General features: G+C 44.4%; 1 protein-coding gene across 6 annotated transcripts in view; it reads left to right on the top strand.

The window, feature by feature from the left end:
* Positions 1–17,103, top strand: part of Kiaa1324 (KIAA1324 ortholog) — a 76,158-nt gene that overhangs the window by 34,615 nt on the left and 24,440 nt on the right. For 3 of the 6 annotated variants that reach the window (XM_028757285.1, XM_028757286.1, XM_028757287.1), the window contains exons 2-7: positions 4,331–4,451; positions 7,355–7,547; positions 13,421–13,568; positions 14,066–14,146; positions 14,586–14,691; positions 14,829–14,978. In XM_028757285.1, the coding sequence (XP_028613118.1) occupies positions 4,331–4,451; positions 7,355–7,547; positions 13,421–13,568; positions 14,066–14,146; positions 14,586–14,691; positions 14,829–14,978 (799 nt within the window). The remainder of the gene's footprint in view (positions 1–4,330; positions 4,452–7,354; positions 7,548–13,420; positions 13,569–14,065; positions 14,147–14,585; positions 14,692–14,828; positions 14,979–17,103) is intronic. The other 3 variants (XM_028757289.1, XM_028757290.1, XM_028757288.1) reach the window with 2 other exon arrangements.

Genomic DNA, 17,103 nt, shown 5'->3' with positions numbered 1-17,103 from the left:
TAGCAAGCAGTCTCAGGTTCCTACTGCCATGTCTTCCCAGAACACAAACCGAAATCTACCCTTCCTCCCTTAAGTTGCCCTCTGTCAGCTGTTTGGCCAGAGGGACGAGAAAAGTTACTAGTATCCTTGGGGAATTGATATCCTCACAGGATGGTGAACAGAACTGGGCAAACCTGCCAGGTCTTCCCTGATCTACCTCTGCCTAAGTGTGTCTTTCACGATCTTAAAGCATAGCTCAGTTTTCAGACAGCTGCACCAGAGCTAGCTATCGACGGATGCTGTGACCCTCCCCCAAGTGGCACAGAGAAAATTAGCACACATTAGGAGGGAAACTTTCTAAGGCTTAGAACAACCATTCTCCCAGAAAATTTCTTAGCCTCAGAGCACCTGGAGACACCAAATGAAAGCCAATGAAAAAGGAGAGATTTGGCCCGTGTGTTTTCAAAAGGCCAAACGCAATTAGAGTGAATTAAAATTATCTGCTTGAGCAGATTAGTTATTTTCACACCAATTCCCAGGCCTCAGAAGTGAACCTAGCTTGGCTGCTGACAGGCCACTGATACCGTCATATTTAATTTTTAGACTTGGCTGTGAAATTTGGCTCAATGTGAGTCTGTGTTTTGTCATACCCACAAAAGTGGGAGAGGATTCCTGCTGGGCAATCTGAGTTGGGGCTCAGTGACTTACAGGTTGTGTGATCTTGGGCAAGCAAGCCATTCTACCCCATGGACAGCCAATTCCACAATGAGGAAAACAACCTCTGCTCTGTGTACCTCCTAGGAAGCTTCACCTGAAGCTCAGAGAGATGGGGTTTGGGAACTGTGAAAGCACCATATGAACAGCCAGGGCAATTGGGTTCACAGATAGAATCCTTTCTGCCTTGTTACTAAATCTCTGTTGAATATGCATACTGTGGATTTTACTTAACCCCTGTTCTTGCAACATGACCCTTTTGAAAGTGTCAGTTTTAGAACTGAAAACAAGATATGCTTAGTCGGCCTACTAACCTCCCAACGACAAGACAGGCTAGTTATCTCTGAGACAAGGAAGCGACTGAAATCACCAAGAAAAGGAGGGCCTTTTCTGTGGCTCAGGCCACAACAAATTCTCATCCTGAAGGCCTTTCTTTCCTTAGTGAAACCGACATTTAAATCCAGAGCCACAGATTCTGGTAGAAAGTTAAGCTTCAGAAGGCAAGTGTGATGGTGCACATCTTTAAGTCCCAGCATTTGACAGAGGCAAGAAGGTCAAAGAATTTAAGGCTATCTATGCTACACAGAGAATCCAAGGTCAGGCCCAGAGGTGGCTCATTCAGTGAAAGCATCTGCTGCCAAACCTGACAACTCGGGTTGACAATCCCTGGGACCTTGCGCTGGATGGCTTTATGTTAACTTGACAAAAGCTGGAGTCATCAGAAAGGTAGGGAACCCTCAGTTAAGAAAACACCTCTATAGGATCAGGCTTACAGCAAACATGTAGTATTTTCATAATTTAGTGATTGATGGGGGCGGGCCCTGCCCACTGTGGGTAGGGCCATCCTGGGTTCTGTAAGAAAGCATGTTGAACAGCCAGTAAGCAGCATCCTCCATGGCCTCTGCATGAGCTCCTGCCTCGAGGTTCCTGTTTTGAGTTCCTTTCCTGACTTCCTTCGTTGATGAACAATGTGGAAGTGTGAGCCAAATAAACCTTTCCCTCCCAAGGCCGCTTTGGTCATGGTGTTTTATCATACAATTGTAACCCTAACTAATTGTTCAAGTCTTCTAACCTCCACACATTCAGCATAGTACATGCACCCACACATAAACACACACAACAAATCAGTGTGGTTCTTAAAAACAGTTCAGGGCTAGAGAATGGTTCAGCAGTTAAGATTCAGCACTCACCACTCTTCTAGAAGGCCCAGGTTCAATTCCTGGGCTCACAACCATCTATCTGTAACTCCAGTTAAGAGGACCTAATACCCTCTTCTGGACTCTGGGGGTATGAGGAATATGCATGATACACTGAGAAACATACAAGGAGAACTCTCATATACACAAAAATAAAAATATTCATACACACAAAAATAAAATAAAAATACATATACAGTTCGAAACTCAACCTGATCTGTGTGAAACCCTGTCACAAACAAACATAAACTCCTTTTCATTGTTTTCCTGAAGGTGAGGTGTCAAGTTCAGGTTACTGCCCAAGCCAAACTTACTGGTCCAGCTCGAACTTGTACATACTGGGCTGACAATATGTATTTAGCAAATATTTACCAGGGAGGAAAAGGAAGATATAACCTACACCTGTTCTTTCCTTATACTAAGTTTCTGGAATACCAGAATTGGAAACACCATGCTCAAATTCATATTTCAGGCAATCTGAGATCCCTCTGCTTTTGAGACAGGCCATCTAAAAAAAAAATGTAGCACATAAGAAAAAGTTCTAGTCAGTTAAAATATGACACAATGCTTTTTATTTTTATTTATTTATTTTTATTTTTTTGATTTTTTGAGACAGGGTTTCTCTGTGTAGCCCTGGCTGTCCTGGAACTCTGTAGACCAGGCTGTCCTCGAACTCAGAAATCTGCCTGCCTCTGCCTCCCAAGTGCTGGGATTAAAGGCATGCGCTACCACCGCCCGGCTGACACAATGTTTTTTTAAAAACCATCTCTACACTTTGATTTTTTAGACGTTAAGTGGAAAAGTTACATATCCTAGGATACATAAGACTGTGCCTTTTTGTGCTTTTATGTGCTTTTTTTTTTTTTAAACAAAAGTAAAGCTTTTTCCTCCTCCTGACAGACAGATTAGCAGACTTCAGCCTGTCTCATGGTCAGCCTCGGCTCCTTGCAACCATGCATGTTGTAGAAGCCCTCTTTTGTGTGGATGGAAAGGGGACATTCTGCTTCGCTCATAGATACAGTAACACAGACTATAGGTGTGGACTTATAACTTGGACCATGAAATACTTGAAGAGCAAAAGCAATCAGTTCTGAGGTTTATCGAGAGTCTCTAAGGTGCCAAAGGCGCTCGCCGTATCAACCGTGTCACCTTGTGTAAGCAGTGCTTTTGCTTTTTTTTAAACCTCTTTCCCCATTAATATACTTTAATGATTTTACTTTGTATTAGATTTGCATGGTTGTCTTATGTATTAGTGTGTTAGCCAGGACTTTTTTCTTTTTTTAAGTTGCACAAATGGTCCCAGAAGATTTTTTTTAAAAGATTTATTTATTTTATGTATATGAGTACACTGTAGCTGTCCTCAGACACACCAAAAGAGGGCATCAGATATCATTACAGATGGTTATGAGACACCATGTGGCTGCTGGGACTTGAACTCAGGACCTCTGGAAGAACAGTCGGTGCTCTTAACCACTGAGCCACCTCTCCAGCCTGCTTTTTCTTGTTTCACTTCATCTTGATTTGGCGGCTGTACTTCTGTTATCTTGCTGTTCTAGTTCAGGTACAGCAGCTGGATGCGAGGGCCCCTTGCACAGGGAAGTTAAGCCTGGGCACGTGCAGGTGCGTGTGATGGCAGCGCCTCACCTGCTGGGCTAAAAATGACATTGGTGTGAGGCAGTGGGGGCTTCAGAGTCTTTTTTAAGCAGAGGGAGAGCTAGAAATAAAGCTTGTGTGACAATTGTAATTGTTTTTTGGGGGCGGGCAGCCTCTCCGTTTAGAATAACTTTATTCTTTTTAGAAAATTCTTCTCTCATACAATACATCCCACCTATAGCTTCCTCTTCCTCCACTCCTTCCAGTCCCTCCCTATCTCCCCAAGGTCTACTCCTCCCCACCCTACCCCCCTTCCCAACCCCTGTCTCATCCCAGAAAAGAGCAGGCCTCCCAGGAGGATGTCCTTGTTCATAAATTCTATTTGGACTAGAAGAACTCCTCCTGCTTCTAGCTTTTTTTTTTTTTTGACAACCTTATGTAACCAGGACTCACCTTGAACTCAATATCCAGCCAAGGATGACTTTGAGAACTGCGAGTGTGGTGTACCATGTAAGCACTCTACAGCTGAGTTACATGCCAGCCTTAGTTTGTTGTTTAATTACCCTATTCCTACCATCCATTGGGACTTTATGTATACACAACAGCAAAGAGAATCACACACACACACACACACACACACACACACACACAAATGTTCTAAGTGACTAACCACAGGTGAGGGAAAAAATGAATTATTGTAATTCTCTTAGGGGCCTTGTTATCATGCTCTTTGCCAGGGTCCTTGGGTCATTACTGAAATGGTGTTGGTAGCCCTCATACTGGGCAGAAAACTGTCAATGTTTGATCTCTGATGATGAACTGTTTGCCCACTGTTCTCTCCCTTGCAGTCAGAGTACCATTTTGAGTACACAGCGTGTGACAGCACAGGTTCCAGGTGGAGGGTCGCCGTGCCACACAGCCCGGGCTTATGCACCAGCCTCCCAGACCCCGTCAAGGGCACCGAGTGCTGTAAGCAGCCTTCCTGTTCCAGGGTCTCCCCGATACTTAGCTCTGACCTCTAACCTAAGCCTCTTGCCATCCGAGCCAGGCTCTTACTGACAGCACAAACATCAGATTTTTTCCCCTAGTTAGTTCCACTCCCAACCCTTCTGAAATGTGATGCAGCTGCAAAAATTTTATTTGGTCAGGAGTGGTGGCACTTGCCTTTAAGCCTAGCAGTTGGGAGGCAGAGACAGATGGATCTCTGTGAGTTAGAGGCCAGCCTGGTCTACAGAGTGACCTCTAAGACAGCTGGGACTTCATAGAGAGACTCTATCTCAAACACATACACATGCACATGCAATGCACATGCACATACACTCACAGAGAGAGAAGAAGGAGGAGGAGAAAGAAGAGGAAGCGAAAGAGGAAGAAGAAGAAGAGAAAGAAGAAGGAGGAGGAAGAGGAGGAAGGAAAGGTTGCTTAATTCAAATCGAGTATCTGAATTTGCTTTTATTAAAACTCAGATCCAATGAATACAATATAAACAATTCTAGATCACACACACACACACACACACACACACACTCAGATGCACTCTTGAGTGCATGCTCATGCACACACACCCTTCATTTTTCTTTTCTGCCTGTCTGTGTATTTCTCTCTGACCTGCGCCTACCAGCTGCAGCAGTCACTAGGCAATATTCCAGTTTGCTTTTGTTCTTGGAAGGAAAACCAAAGAAAATGAGCTTGTGCAGATTCAGGCTTTAACATGCACAGGGCATCGTTTCAGGGATCTAGGTCCTTCCCACTGTCGATGTGACGGGAAAGGCAGTGAGTTGTCACTCCAACCCTGCCTCTCTGATTCTGTCCTTACAGTGTTACTATCCCCACTGCCCTGTTCTGTTAGGATGCAAAGGGAATAGCAGTAAATAACAGGGACTAGTCTTGAGGGGTTATTTAAAGATCTGCAAAGGAGATTAAGCACATTCAAATTCCAACATCAGTTTAGCCTACTGTCTGTCTGGTACAGGGAGTTTGAGCATTGACGAATGGATATGACCGAGATCTGGGCAGAGCTGAGGCTTAACTAATGGGAACAAAAGAGCCATCCTCAGTTGACTGAGTTGACATCAGTGAGCCCCTAGCATATGTAAACACCTACTATGTGTGCACATGATGGTGTACTTATTATGCTGGGTGAGTCTTGCCTACAAGCACTAAGGACATAGAAGAAGAAACAGATAGATATCCAGCCCATCTCTTCTGCAAACCTTTATGGTGCTCCTGTGATGACAGTGCCCACTCTGAGCCAGTCACTTCCTGAGGGAGCCCAGGGCCCCAAGGATACCAGGTAGATAGAAAGTGTTAGTACAATGTGAGAAAGAATCAGAATTAAGGATGTTTATGATAAGGGGTAGCTAGGAGGACCAAAGCAGAAGTTTGGAGATGGAAAAGTAGAGACACAGGGAGGCTGGGGCTTAGCATGAACTCGACACAGAGAAGGCATCAGGAAGGCAACAAGAAGCCAGGCTAGAAAGTTAGGATCCTGGAAATTTAGAAGGCAGGATGCCAGGCCAGAAGCTCAATACCATAACCCAAAAGCTGTGCCACACTGTTTGTTGTCTAACCTCTGTATAGTTCCAATCTATGTGCTACCAAAACAAAGCAAGCACTTCTTTTAAAAGAGAGACAGAGAGACAGAAAGGCTGGAGAGATGGCTCAGCGGTTAATAGAGCTGCTGCTCTTCCAGAGATCCTGAGTTCAATTCTCAGCAACCACATGGTGGCTCATAACCCTCTATAATAAGATCTGGTGCCCTCTTCTGGCATGCAGGCATACATGCAGGCAGAACGTTGTATACATAATAAATAATCTTGAGAAGGGGGGGATGGAAGGAGGGGTGTTAATAGTACAAATCCATGTTATAGAAAGATACCTAAGGCTAAAACAAGAAATCAGACAGACAGGTTTAGCAGATGCTGATAAACTCAGCTCCAATGACAATAGTAGAATCCAAAAGGAAGAGACACAGCCATAGGATAAGGGAAATGAAGGCTGAAGGACCTTACATGGTACAGAAAGCCCAGCGTCCTCCTGGCTAGAGGGCTTTAAGAATAGCTGAAGCATCTCCAAGGAAACAGGTCATCAGAGATGTGCAGAGCCTGCCTGACCCCCAAAGTCTTTACTCCCCCCCCCACACACACCCCAGGTCTAGGATTACAGGAGAGTCACCACCTTGTCTGACTTTAAATCCTTTCTTTATAAAAATATTAGCTTTATTAAGACACAGCTATTTTTACTATGCTGTTTTGTTTTATTTTTCTTAATTGAGATAAGATCTCTGGGTAGCCTTGGCTGGCCTAGATCTTACTGTATAGACAAGGCTGATCACAACAATCCTTCCTCTGCTTTCAAAGATACTACTTACACACAATGAATTTCACCCCTTGTTGGGCAAATTTCAGGGCTGTTATAATCTTCACAGTAATTCTTTTTTGTTTGTTTTGTTGGTTTTTCAAAATAGGGTTTCTCTTTGTAGCCTTGGCTGTTCTAGAATTCAAGAGATCCACCTGTCATTGCCTCCCTAAGTGCTGGGATTAAGGTGCGAGCCACCACAGCCCAGATGTTCCCAGCAACTCTTAACTACTCAAGTTTGGAGGCATTAAGAGTCTGAAAAAAAAAATGATCTTAGTGATAGTCTCTCTGCAGTCTCCTACCTCACCTATGGTAACCACAAATGTGCCCTGTTTCTATGACTATATTGTGTACCAATATCATCACACAAGATATTCCTTAGCTCTGAGATTTAGTGGTCTAGACCCCAAGATTCTGAACCCGAGGTCCCGGCTTTAGAGTGCCTTCAGCCCCATCCCTCCTCCAGAGAGCACAGTGATCTCAGCACCCCCCCTTGTCCCTGCTCTGCTTTTCAGCTTTCTCTTGCAATGCCGGGGAATTTCTGGATATGAAGGACCAGTCCTGCAAGCCCTGTGCAGAGGGCCGCTACTCCCTCGGCACTGGCATCCGATTTGATGAGTGGGATGAGCTGCCTCATGGCTTTGCCAGCCTCTCAGCCAACCTGGAGGTCGATGACAGCATCTCAGAGTCCACAGAGAACTGCACTTCGTGAGTTTGGGAAACAGCACACAAGCCTCCTGTGGAAGGGGCCGAGGTGCACTCTGGGTGGTGTTCTGTGGTGCTCCTGAAGCTGGAGGGAGGACAACACACCCTCTGGAGCCAGAGGTGGGAGTAAGGGTTACTGGCTGTGACCACTACTTTGACCCATTCTGACCTAAGCTTACCACTGACTAACAGACTTCTGGGAGAAGGAAACATAAAAGCAATAGAGGCAGGTAGACGAAGGATGACAAGCATCTAATGACTCAGCAGGTTTTTTACAAAAAAAAAAAAAAGACAAGAAACCATAATTGTGTTTTCTCTGTGGAATCTTGAGTGACCATACAAAATTCATCAACCTGATTAGAATGTAACATATAAATTATTGGTTGCGTCGCTGGCTTTGGTGCCAGACTTTCAAAACTTGCTTTGTCTGACGCGCTGTTGTGAGTTTGGAGAGGACAGAGTAGGGTGAAAGCTTTGACTTAGGAATGAGATCCTCTAAATCCCTTGAGTCCCCATGTCTTAGTTACTTTCTATTGGTGTGAAGAGATACCATGACCAAGGCAACTTATAAAAGAAAGCATTTCATTGGGAGCTTGCTGACAGTTTCAGAATGTGACTCCATGCAGCAGTCAGGCAAGCTTGGCCCCAGAGCAGTAGCTAAGATCTTGTATCTAATCCATAAGCAAGAAACTGGGCCTCATGTGGGCTCTTAAAACCTTCTCCTACAAGGCCACACCTCCCAATCCTCCCCAAACAGTTCTACTAATTAGGGGTCAAGGACTCAATTATATGAGCCTATAGGGGCCACTCTCATCTGAATGAATCTCAACTGAATATATATTTCAGATGTGCTTTTTTCAGATTGGCCCTGTGCTGGATGTATACATGGAAGATTTGTCTTGAACCTACTCAGGAGCCCAGTAAAATTGCCGTTGTGATTTCCACTGTAGAGTGAAAAACTGGAGGCCCAGTGAGGTTAAGCATTCCACCTTTGTTTCCTATCTTGAACCTGGAGAGATTGGTACTCAAACTCACTCCCAGGTTTTTTACTGCTCCACATCGCCACCTTCAAATAACACAATTTATTTGCTTATTTGCTTATTAACTAACTTACTTATTTTTGTTGTTCACAATGTTTTTCTGTGTAGCCTTGGCTGGACTCAAACTCCCAGAGATTGATCTGCTTCTGCCTCCCAAGTGCTGGGATTAAAGGTGTGAGCCAGCACACCTGGCAAGTTGTACTGTTCTTAAACAATGTGGTACTGATTAAATAAGAGTGTATATATAAAAGTTGTAGCCAGATGTTGTGGCGTATGCCTCTGATCCAGCACCTGGGATGTTGGGGTAAGAGGGTAGAGATTTTCAGGCCAGCCTGGGCTACATACTGTGTCCCTGTCTTTAAAACAAAAACAAACAAACAAAAAACAAAGGCAGGCTGCAGACATAGCTCAGAGCTTAAAAGCATTGACTTGCTCTCCCAGAGGACTGGAGTTATATTCTCGGCACCCTCATAGTGGCTTATAATTGTGTATAACTCCAGTTCTAGGATATCTAATGCCTTCTCTGGTCTCTGCAGACAACCAGGAATGCATGTGGTGCACAAAGATACACGCAAGCAAAGCACCATACACATAAAAATAATTACATCTAAAAGAAGCTTAGTTTTGTTTTGTATTGTTTTGTTTTATTTTGTTTTGTTTTGAGACAGGGTTTCTCTGTATAGCCCTGGCTGTCCTGGAACTTGCTCTGGAAACCAGGCTGGCCTCAAACTCAAAGATCCATCTGCCTCTGCCTCCCAAGTACTTGGATTAAAGGTTTTCATCACCATCACCCAGCAAAAATTTTTCAGAAGAAAGCACACCCGCCTAGGGTGTGTAGCTTAGTGGTAGTACACATGCCTAGCATGTTTGAGACCTTGAATCCAACCCCAGATCCCCACCGCTGGTCAAGGAGGCAAGGAGAAGAATCTAAGCAATGCCTCTGGTACTAGAAATCAATCAAACATGTTGTGATTGTGGAACATGAAGTGTCTTCAGCAGGGACAACACTAGCAAACACCAGAATGCAAATGTGACCCATTTATGGGATCCTTTTAATTATTCATCAGAGTTCAAGAGTTATTTATAGCTGACACTGTGGAGTACATCAGCATTAAATATCTCTTTCAACAAGCTTGTAAGACTATGTAGTTGGGCAGACATGGGAGGAACCCTTAATGGCCATTGTTAAACAGCTGAGGGTCTTGGGCTAGTTTCAGACAAAACAGAAACACCAGAACTGTCTCAATTTGTTCTTTTTTCTGGAATCACCATGAGGTCCTTGGGTGCCGGAGCTAGAAACTGGGGGGGATACATTATTCTATAAGACAAATTTGATTTTGTCCTCCCCAAATTTACAGGCTAGCCAGGAAGAATTAAAGTACGGCCAGAAGAAGATACCAGATTGCAAGAAAGCATCAGAGAGTAATCAAGGAAATGAGACTAAAGCCCAACTAGCCACTCACTGGCCTATTACATCATATAGCAACACTTCCCACCACATCACAGGGCAACCATGCAGTCTGTTCACTCCAAATTTGCAGAGGATGTGGAGCAACGGGGCCCTCTTAAATTGCCAGCTGGGATAAATTGATACACATTTTTGGGAACAAATTATCAGTACCAGGTAGTGCTAGGAGTTCCCATACCCCATGAGCCAGCGACTATCCCAGGCACTCTGCTCAGATGTGTGTACAGATATAGGAACAAGAATGTTCACATCAGAATGCAAACAATTATAAAAACCCTGAAAGCACTCCACATGTCCAATAGTTGTAAACAAATGTGTAAATAAATAAATAAGCTAGAACCACGCAAAGAATACTAGACAGCAGGAAAGATGGAAGGAAGGCCTAGGAGTGTATGAGTCAGTGAGAGAGTACATGTAGAGCATAGATTAGACCTGGGTTCCATCTCCACTCTGTGTGTGTGTGTGTGTGTGTGTGTGTGTGTGTGTGTGTGTGTGTGTGCATGTGTGTGTATTCACACCATTGTATAGTAATCTCCATCCTAAGTAAGTTTTAGAAAATTAAGAATGATGCCATTTGAGTGGTATTTCAAAACATGTAAAACAACATAGAGATACAGACATAAAATTTCATGAGAACGTTAAATACCAGAGTCAAGAATTCAACCCCACTTGATAGTTAGGGAGAGAAATGCTAGAAGAAAGGTAGGGGCTTTCGAAGGCGCAGGGTGGCTTCTGCTGCACTTGACTGCTCTGTTTTGCTTCTAATGTTAATTTAGTCTTGACAGTTTTATGTACATAGTGTATTTTGAACACAGCATCTCTGGTGCCCACCTCACCCCCTTTGGAACCTCTCGTCTTCCCAACACGTGAGACAGCAGAGTCTATGATATCTCTACCATGGGCTTTTGACCAGATTTACAATGGCAGACATGGATTACCTCCTGTAGAACAAGCCTCAAGTTAGAAATTGTTTGTTCCCCACATAACCTCTCATGCCATGATCTCGCCAACGGGCACACCTTGCTTGGCAGTTCAGTACTGTAGCATTCTGGGTATATTGCTGGGTAATAATACTACTGATGACTTTTCTCCCCCAACAACCTGCATAGCACCTTCCAATACTATAAAAGCTATACCGTGTTGGATTTTTTTTTTTTTTTGGTTTTTTGAGACAGGGTTTCTCTGTGTAGCTCTGGCTGTCCTGGAACTTACTCTGTAGACCAGGCTGGCCTTGAACTCAGAGATCTGCCTGCCTCTGCCTCCCAAGTGCTGGGATTAAAGGCATGTGCCACCACCACCCCTTAAAGATTTATTTATTTTATGTATTCACCATTGCTCTCTTCAGACAGACACACCAGAAGAGGGCATCAAACCCCATTGCAGATGGCTGTGAGCTACCATGTGGTTGCTGGGAATTGAACTCAGGACCTTTGGAAGAGCAGTCAGTGTTCTTAACCACTGAGCCATCTCTCCAGCCATCGTGTTGGATTTTTTAAGCTATGTGGTAGACAGACGTATGCTCATTTTACCTATGCATAATTCTTAAATGGTTGACAACATATTAGAATTTTAACTGAGAATGAAATTGTGGAAATAGAAAAATCTCAGGGCATTCTTGCAGAAGCAGATAAAGTCAAGGAAGGCTTTTATCTGTTTGTACAGGGTGTCGCTATATATTCCTGGTTGACCTGGAATTCACTGTGTAGACCATGATGGTCTCAAGTTCACAGAACTTGCCTCTGCCTCTGAAGCACTGAGATTAAAGGTGTACTCGACCATGCTTGACACAATGCTGACTTCTTAACATTAAGTGGCACTATCTATCTATCTATCTATCTATCTATCTATCTATCTACTATCTATCTATCTCTTTATTATAAGACTGGAGTAAGAAATAAAGAGAAAGAGGAAGAAGTTTGTTTGAGGAAGATGGCAAGTCCAGGGGCAGAGAAGCTTGACATAAGAATTGAGAGAAATCCTACAGATTTGCCCTATAAAGTATAGGCCAGGGATATGAGCTCTATCCCAAGAGCAACGGGAAGTCATTGCAAGGGTTTAGAGCGTTGAAGTGATTTGGTCATGTTTTCCTTCTGGATGTTTCTAATCATGGTATGGAGAAGTATTGGAGGATGCAGGGCCAGACACAAAATGAGTTTGAAGGCTGTTGACGAGGCAGTGTGGTAGGGAGTGAGGAGGGGCTATTGGGCTAGGTGGATAGAGTGAGCCTGAACAGACAAGACTGAACATGTCTAGCTCTCCTGCCACCTCTTTCTGATAAAAGGTAGCATTGTAAAGCAGATGTTTCTGGAAAAACAAGTGGGATGAGAGTGGATAAACTTCTGAGTTCTCAAGGATATGTTTGCTTATGGATTTGAGAACTTTGGGGATAAACAGTTTTGAACTTGAATCCTAGTCTTGTCAGTTGAAGGCTTCCTGATGTTGGCCAAGGTACTCTCTAAGCCTCAGTTTTCTCATCTATGAAATAGTCCTTCCTCTTACTGATGAGCGTAAAGCATGAAGCTGAAACATGCAGCTCAATAGCTGGTTGATCTATAGCTTCCCATGCCTGACTCTACCTGCTGTCTACCTCCAGTCCAGTGGGATGAAGATGGAGCCACACCCAACTGTCTTCCTCTTCTTGGCTGTGCCTTAGCCCCCTTGATCTACCTCAGAATACTTGTTGTTACTCTTCCCTGAGCATGTTCAGGTCTTTCTTAGTTACTATTTTATAACTGTGAAACAATACCATGACCAAGGAAACTTCCTTCCCCCTGAGACAAGGTTTCTCTGTGTAGCCTTGTCTGTCCTAGAAGTAACTCTGTAGACCATGCTGATCTTAAACTCACAGAGATCCACCTGCCTCTGCCTCAGCACTGCCAGGGTGCTGAGATTAAAGGTGTGCACCACCACCACACAGCCAAGGCAACTCTTAAAAGAAGGCATTTAATTGGGGGCTTGGTTAGGCCTTGACCATCATGGTAGAAGGCAGACAGGTAAGACACTGGAACAGTCAGTCACTGACAGCTTTATGTCCTGATTTGAAGCCTAGATAGAGGTAGTGTGGAGGGACTGACCTGGTATGGGCTTTTGAAACCTCAAAGCCCACCACCAGTGATACACCTCCTCCAACAAAGCTCCACCTCCTAATCCTTCCCAAACAGTTTCACTAACTGGAGACCAAGCATTCAGATCTATGAGCTTCTTGGGGCCTTGCTCATTCAAACCACAAGGAACAAGTTTCAGCTTTTGACTCTTAAGTCTGGAGTTTCCCCAGAAATCCTAACAGGAGGACATGGAAGCTAACACAGGGCACGAAGCTTTGTGGGGGTGCACTGCTATCATAGCACTTAGTCCTTGTTCTTTCACAGGTCCAAGTGGGTTCCCCGGGGAGACTACATCGCCTCCAACACAGATGAATGCACAGCCACACTGATGTATGCCGTCAACCTAAAGCAGTCGGGCACAGTTAACTTTGAGTACTACTACCCGGACTCCAGCATCATCTTTGAGTTTTTTGTAAGCTCCCAGGTGGGAGGGAGGGAAGAGAGGGTTAGGCGAGAGGTCAAGATTCCCCGAGGCTCAGATTCATTTTGTAGGAACCAATCACAAGTGTAGCCATGTTTGGGGATTTTTGTTGTTGTTGTTGTCGTTGTTGTTTGTTTTGTTTTGTTTTTTTCCCTCTAGAGAAAACCATGAGCAAAATGAGCCTGAGGATCTGAGGAGAAAAGACATAAGGCAAAGGACAGATTGGGGAGGGCAGAGCCTGTGAAATTCCTAGGTGTTTCATCCTGTTCAGACTTGTTAGGACATGCAAGGGGCTGAGTTGCAAATTATTTCTCTGAGGTCAATGTTCGGCCATTATTGTGTGTAGCTTACTGTTCTCAGTTTGGGCCTGGAGGGACTTGGCTGCTCCTCTCCTGTGGGAACAGTGTTGTAGAGCATCACACAGTATGGAGTAAGGCCCTCCTTTCCTCAGGAAGCTGAACCTCTCCTCCAAACCCCTTCTGCCTCAGGTCCAGAATGACCAGTGCCAGCCCAATGCTGATGACTCCAGGTGGATGAAAACTACGGAGAAAGGATGGGAATTCCACAGTGTGAGTATCACACCAGCTGTCCCCGCGGTCCCAGAGGAGGGGGCTGAGGGTCCTAATGGAGAGATTCTACTCTAGTGCCCATGGAGGGGGCAGTCTGAGACATGAGTAATTCCTCTCTTTGTGGTTGATCGATAATGCTATACAGTGACCAGTTTGCCCCTATGACTTCATCCCAGGAGCCAGAGCTTTCCAGCTTTGAGGCTGTGTTTTCTGGAAAACCATAGAGGAATGAGTGAATGCCAGTCTCCCTTGCTGCCAGCCCCCTCTGGCCCTGTTATGATCTCTCCATAAGAGATGCTTAGAGTACATATGATGCAAGGATCATGTGTGGAGGATCAGGGAAGAGTGGGAGAAGGTTAGGAAGACAAAGCTACAAAAGGCAAGTTAGCAATGCCCAAGTTTTGTGATGAATTAACAACTACCTTATGCCTTTTTAAAGGTTGAGCTAAATAGAGGCAATAATGTCCTCTATTGGAGAACCACAGCTTTCTCAGTGTGGTCCAAGGTGTCCAAGCCTGTGCTGGTTAGAAACATCGCCATAACAGGTACAGAAAACAACTTGGATCGGGGTCTGCTGCTGGCTTCCTGGACTCTTGGCTTCTAGGGGAGGATGGGCATTGGTCCCCAGAGCCTTGGTGTCTGGGCTCAAGCTTTGATTGTCTATACCATTCTTTCTTCCTAGGTGTGGCTTACACCTCCGAGTGTTTCCCCTGCAAGCCTGGCACATACGCTGCCAAGCAGGGCTCCCCTTTCTGCAAGCTTTGTCCAGCCAACTCTTACTCAAATAAAGGAGAAACTTCTTGCCATCCATGTGATGCTGACAAATACTCAGGTGATGTTTCTGAAGGTGGGAAATTGGGGAGGAGTGGGGTACCACTGAACACACAAAGGAAACCAGGTGGCCCATCTTATTGGCCACCCGAAAATAATTCTTTGTTGTTGTTTTGTTGTTGTTGTTGTCGTTGTTGTTTGGTACTGGCTTTCCCCTTAGTGTGGATGTGGCAGAGGCTCAGAGGCTGGCTTTCAATTTTTGTTTTTGTTTATTTTCTGAGATAGGGTCATCCTGTATAGCCCTGGCTGCCTGGCACTCACTTTGTAGATCAGGCTGGCCTCAAACACAGAGATCCATTGTATCTGCCTCCTGAATACAGGAGTTAAAGGTGCGTGCCACCAGGCCCAGCTTGACTTTGAATTTCTGTTCCCTCTGTCTTTATTTCCTAAGTGCTGAGATTATAGGCAAATGCCATCATGCCTAATAGTTTAAAAAGAAAACAAAAGACAAAAAAAAAAAACCCTATTACCATACTTAATCTATAAGAACCAAGAAGCTGTATTGACAAGCACAAACTTTTCATATTTATTTTCAATTACAAATAGTAATTACATATGTATTGATGAACCAGGCTCCCTCCATTTTGGCCTGAATGAGCCAAGCTAGGCTCATTCCTGTTTAATTAAATCTGTTTCTTAAAGATTGGGCTGTGCCCCACCTGTAACCTTAACTACAAATGGTTCTGTACTGCCTGTTGCAGGAACAGCAATCACACCATTGTTTCCGGAGGTTATCATCACCCTCTTGCAACCCTACCTTTATTTCAAAAAGTTATGACCACCTTGCTATGTTCTGCTCTTGGAACCCCACCTCACTTATTTGCCAAATTCCCCACTTGGAAACCCCCTACCCATGAGCTATAAAAACCCTTATCTGGCCCATGTCCAACGCTAACCTTTGAACCCTGCCTTAGGGGGTGAGTCAGCCCACGTACACAATTTTTTTTTAAAAGGGTTGTTTTAATTAATTTGGCCACCATGATTTGGGACAATGGTCTTTCTCCTTAAATCTTTGGGGTTAACAGTATGTATGAGATATAGTGTGATATTTCAGTACAAACCTACCTCATAGACCGGTCAGACCAGACTATGAGCATAACCATTTGTTGTTGTTAAGACAAGTCTTAATGCTCTAAAAGAAACTGGAGAGACACCTCCACAAACATTCTGATGTGAAAAGTGGGACTGGAGAGATGGTTCAGTGGTTAAAAATGTGTTCTGCTCTTGCAGATTACCTGAGTTGGGTTTCCCAGAACCCATGGCACTCATGTGTGGCAGCTCACACCTACCAGCTCACACAACTCCAGCTCTAGGGAACCTGACACCTACTCTTCTCGCCTCCGTGGACACTGCACTCACATGCACAAGCCCAACCACAAACATACATTTTTTTTAATTTATTTTTTTAAGAGAAGGAAAAAAACAAGATCTGGTCATTTAAGAACACGTCAGAATACCTGTGTGAGAGAGGTAACGTCACCAGAGTGCTGCTTAGACAGCCCAGTGATGGGTACCGGGTCTAGACATCAGAGTAGGCTGTGAAACAAGCAAGAGATAGGAGAGTTCTGCTCTGCCCTCTCCCTAGGAACCCTTATCACGACCCCCTTTCCCCTTCTTATACAGAAACATTTACAAACCCAGCATAAGGCCCATGCATATAGACCCACACCCTCTGTAGACTGTCCCATGTGTCACACAGGTGTTAACATGTGGTTGCTAACCCAGGACCACCCAAACCCTCTGTAGACTGTCCCATGTGTCACACAGGTGTTAACATGTGGTTGCTAACCCAGGACCACCCATACCCTCTGTAGACTGTCCCATGTGCCACACAGGTGTTAACGTGTGGTTGCTAACCCAGGAGCAGCCATTGACCTGTGGCTTATTTCTACATTCCTAATACAAAAGCCCTATTTTTCCACCCAGATCTTGCCAAACGTGGTTAGTTTTTTGGCCAGACAAGAAAGTTTAGATCTGGGAGGAAGTTTCTAGCCAAACATCTAGATTCCTGTTTTTCCACTTTAATCCTCATGCCTCTCCCCTGCTCTCCCTCTTATCAATGGTGGCCTTTGTTAGTCTATCTTTGGCTCCATTTCTAACTCTGCAATTGTGCAAGGGTTTGAATG

Source organism: Grammomys surdaster, unplaced genomic scaffold (genome assembly GCF_004785775.1).
Source record: "Grammomys surdaster isolate TR1022 unplaced genomic scaffold, NIH_TR_1.0 126158, whole genome shotgun sequence".
In the NCBI taxonomy this organism is placed as follows: Eukaryota; Metazoa; Chordata; class Mammalia; order Rodentia; family Muridae; genus Grammomys; species Grammomys surdaster.
Note: the sequence above shows the minus strand (reverse complement) of the source record. Positions and strands in the feature narration are given on the sequence as shown.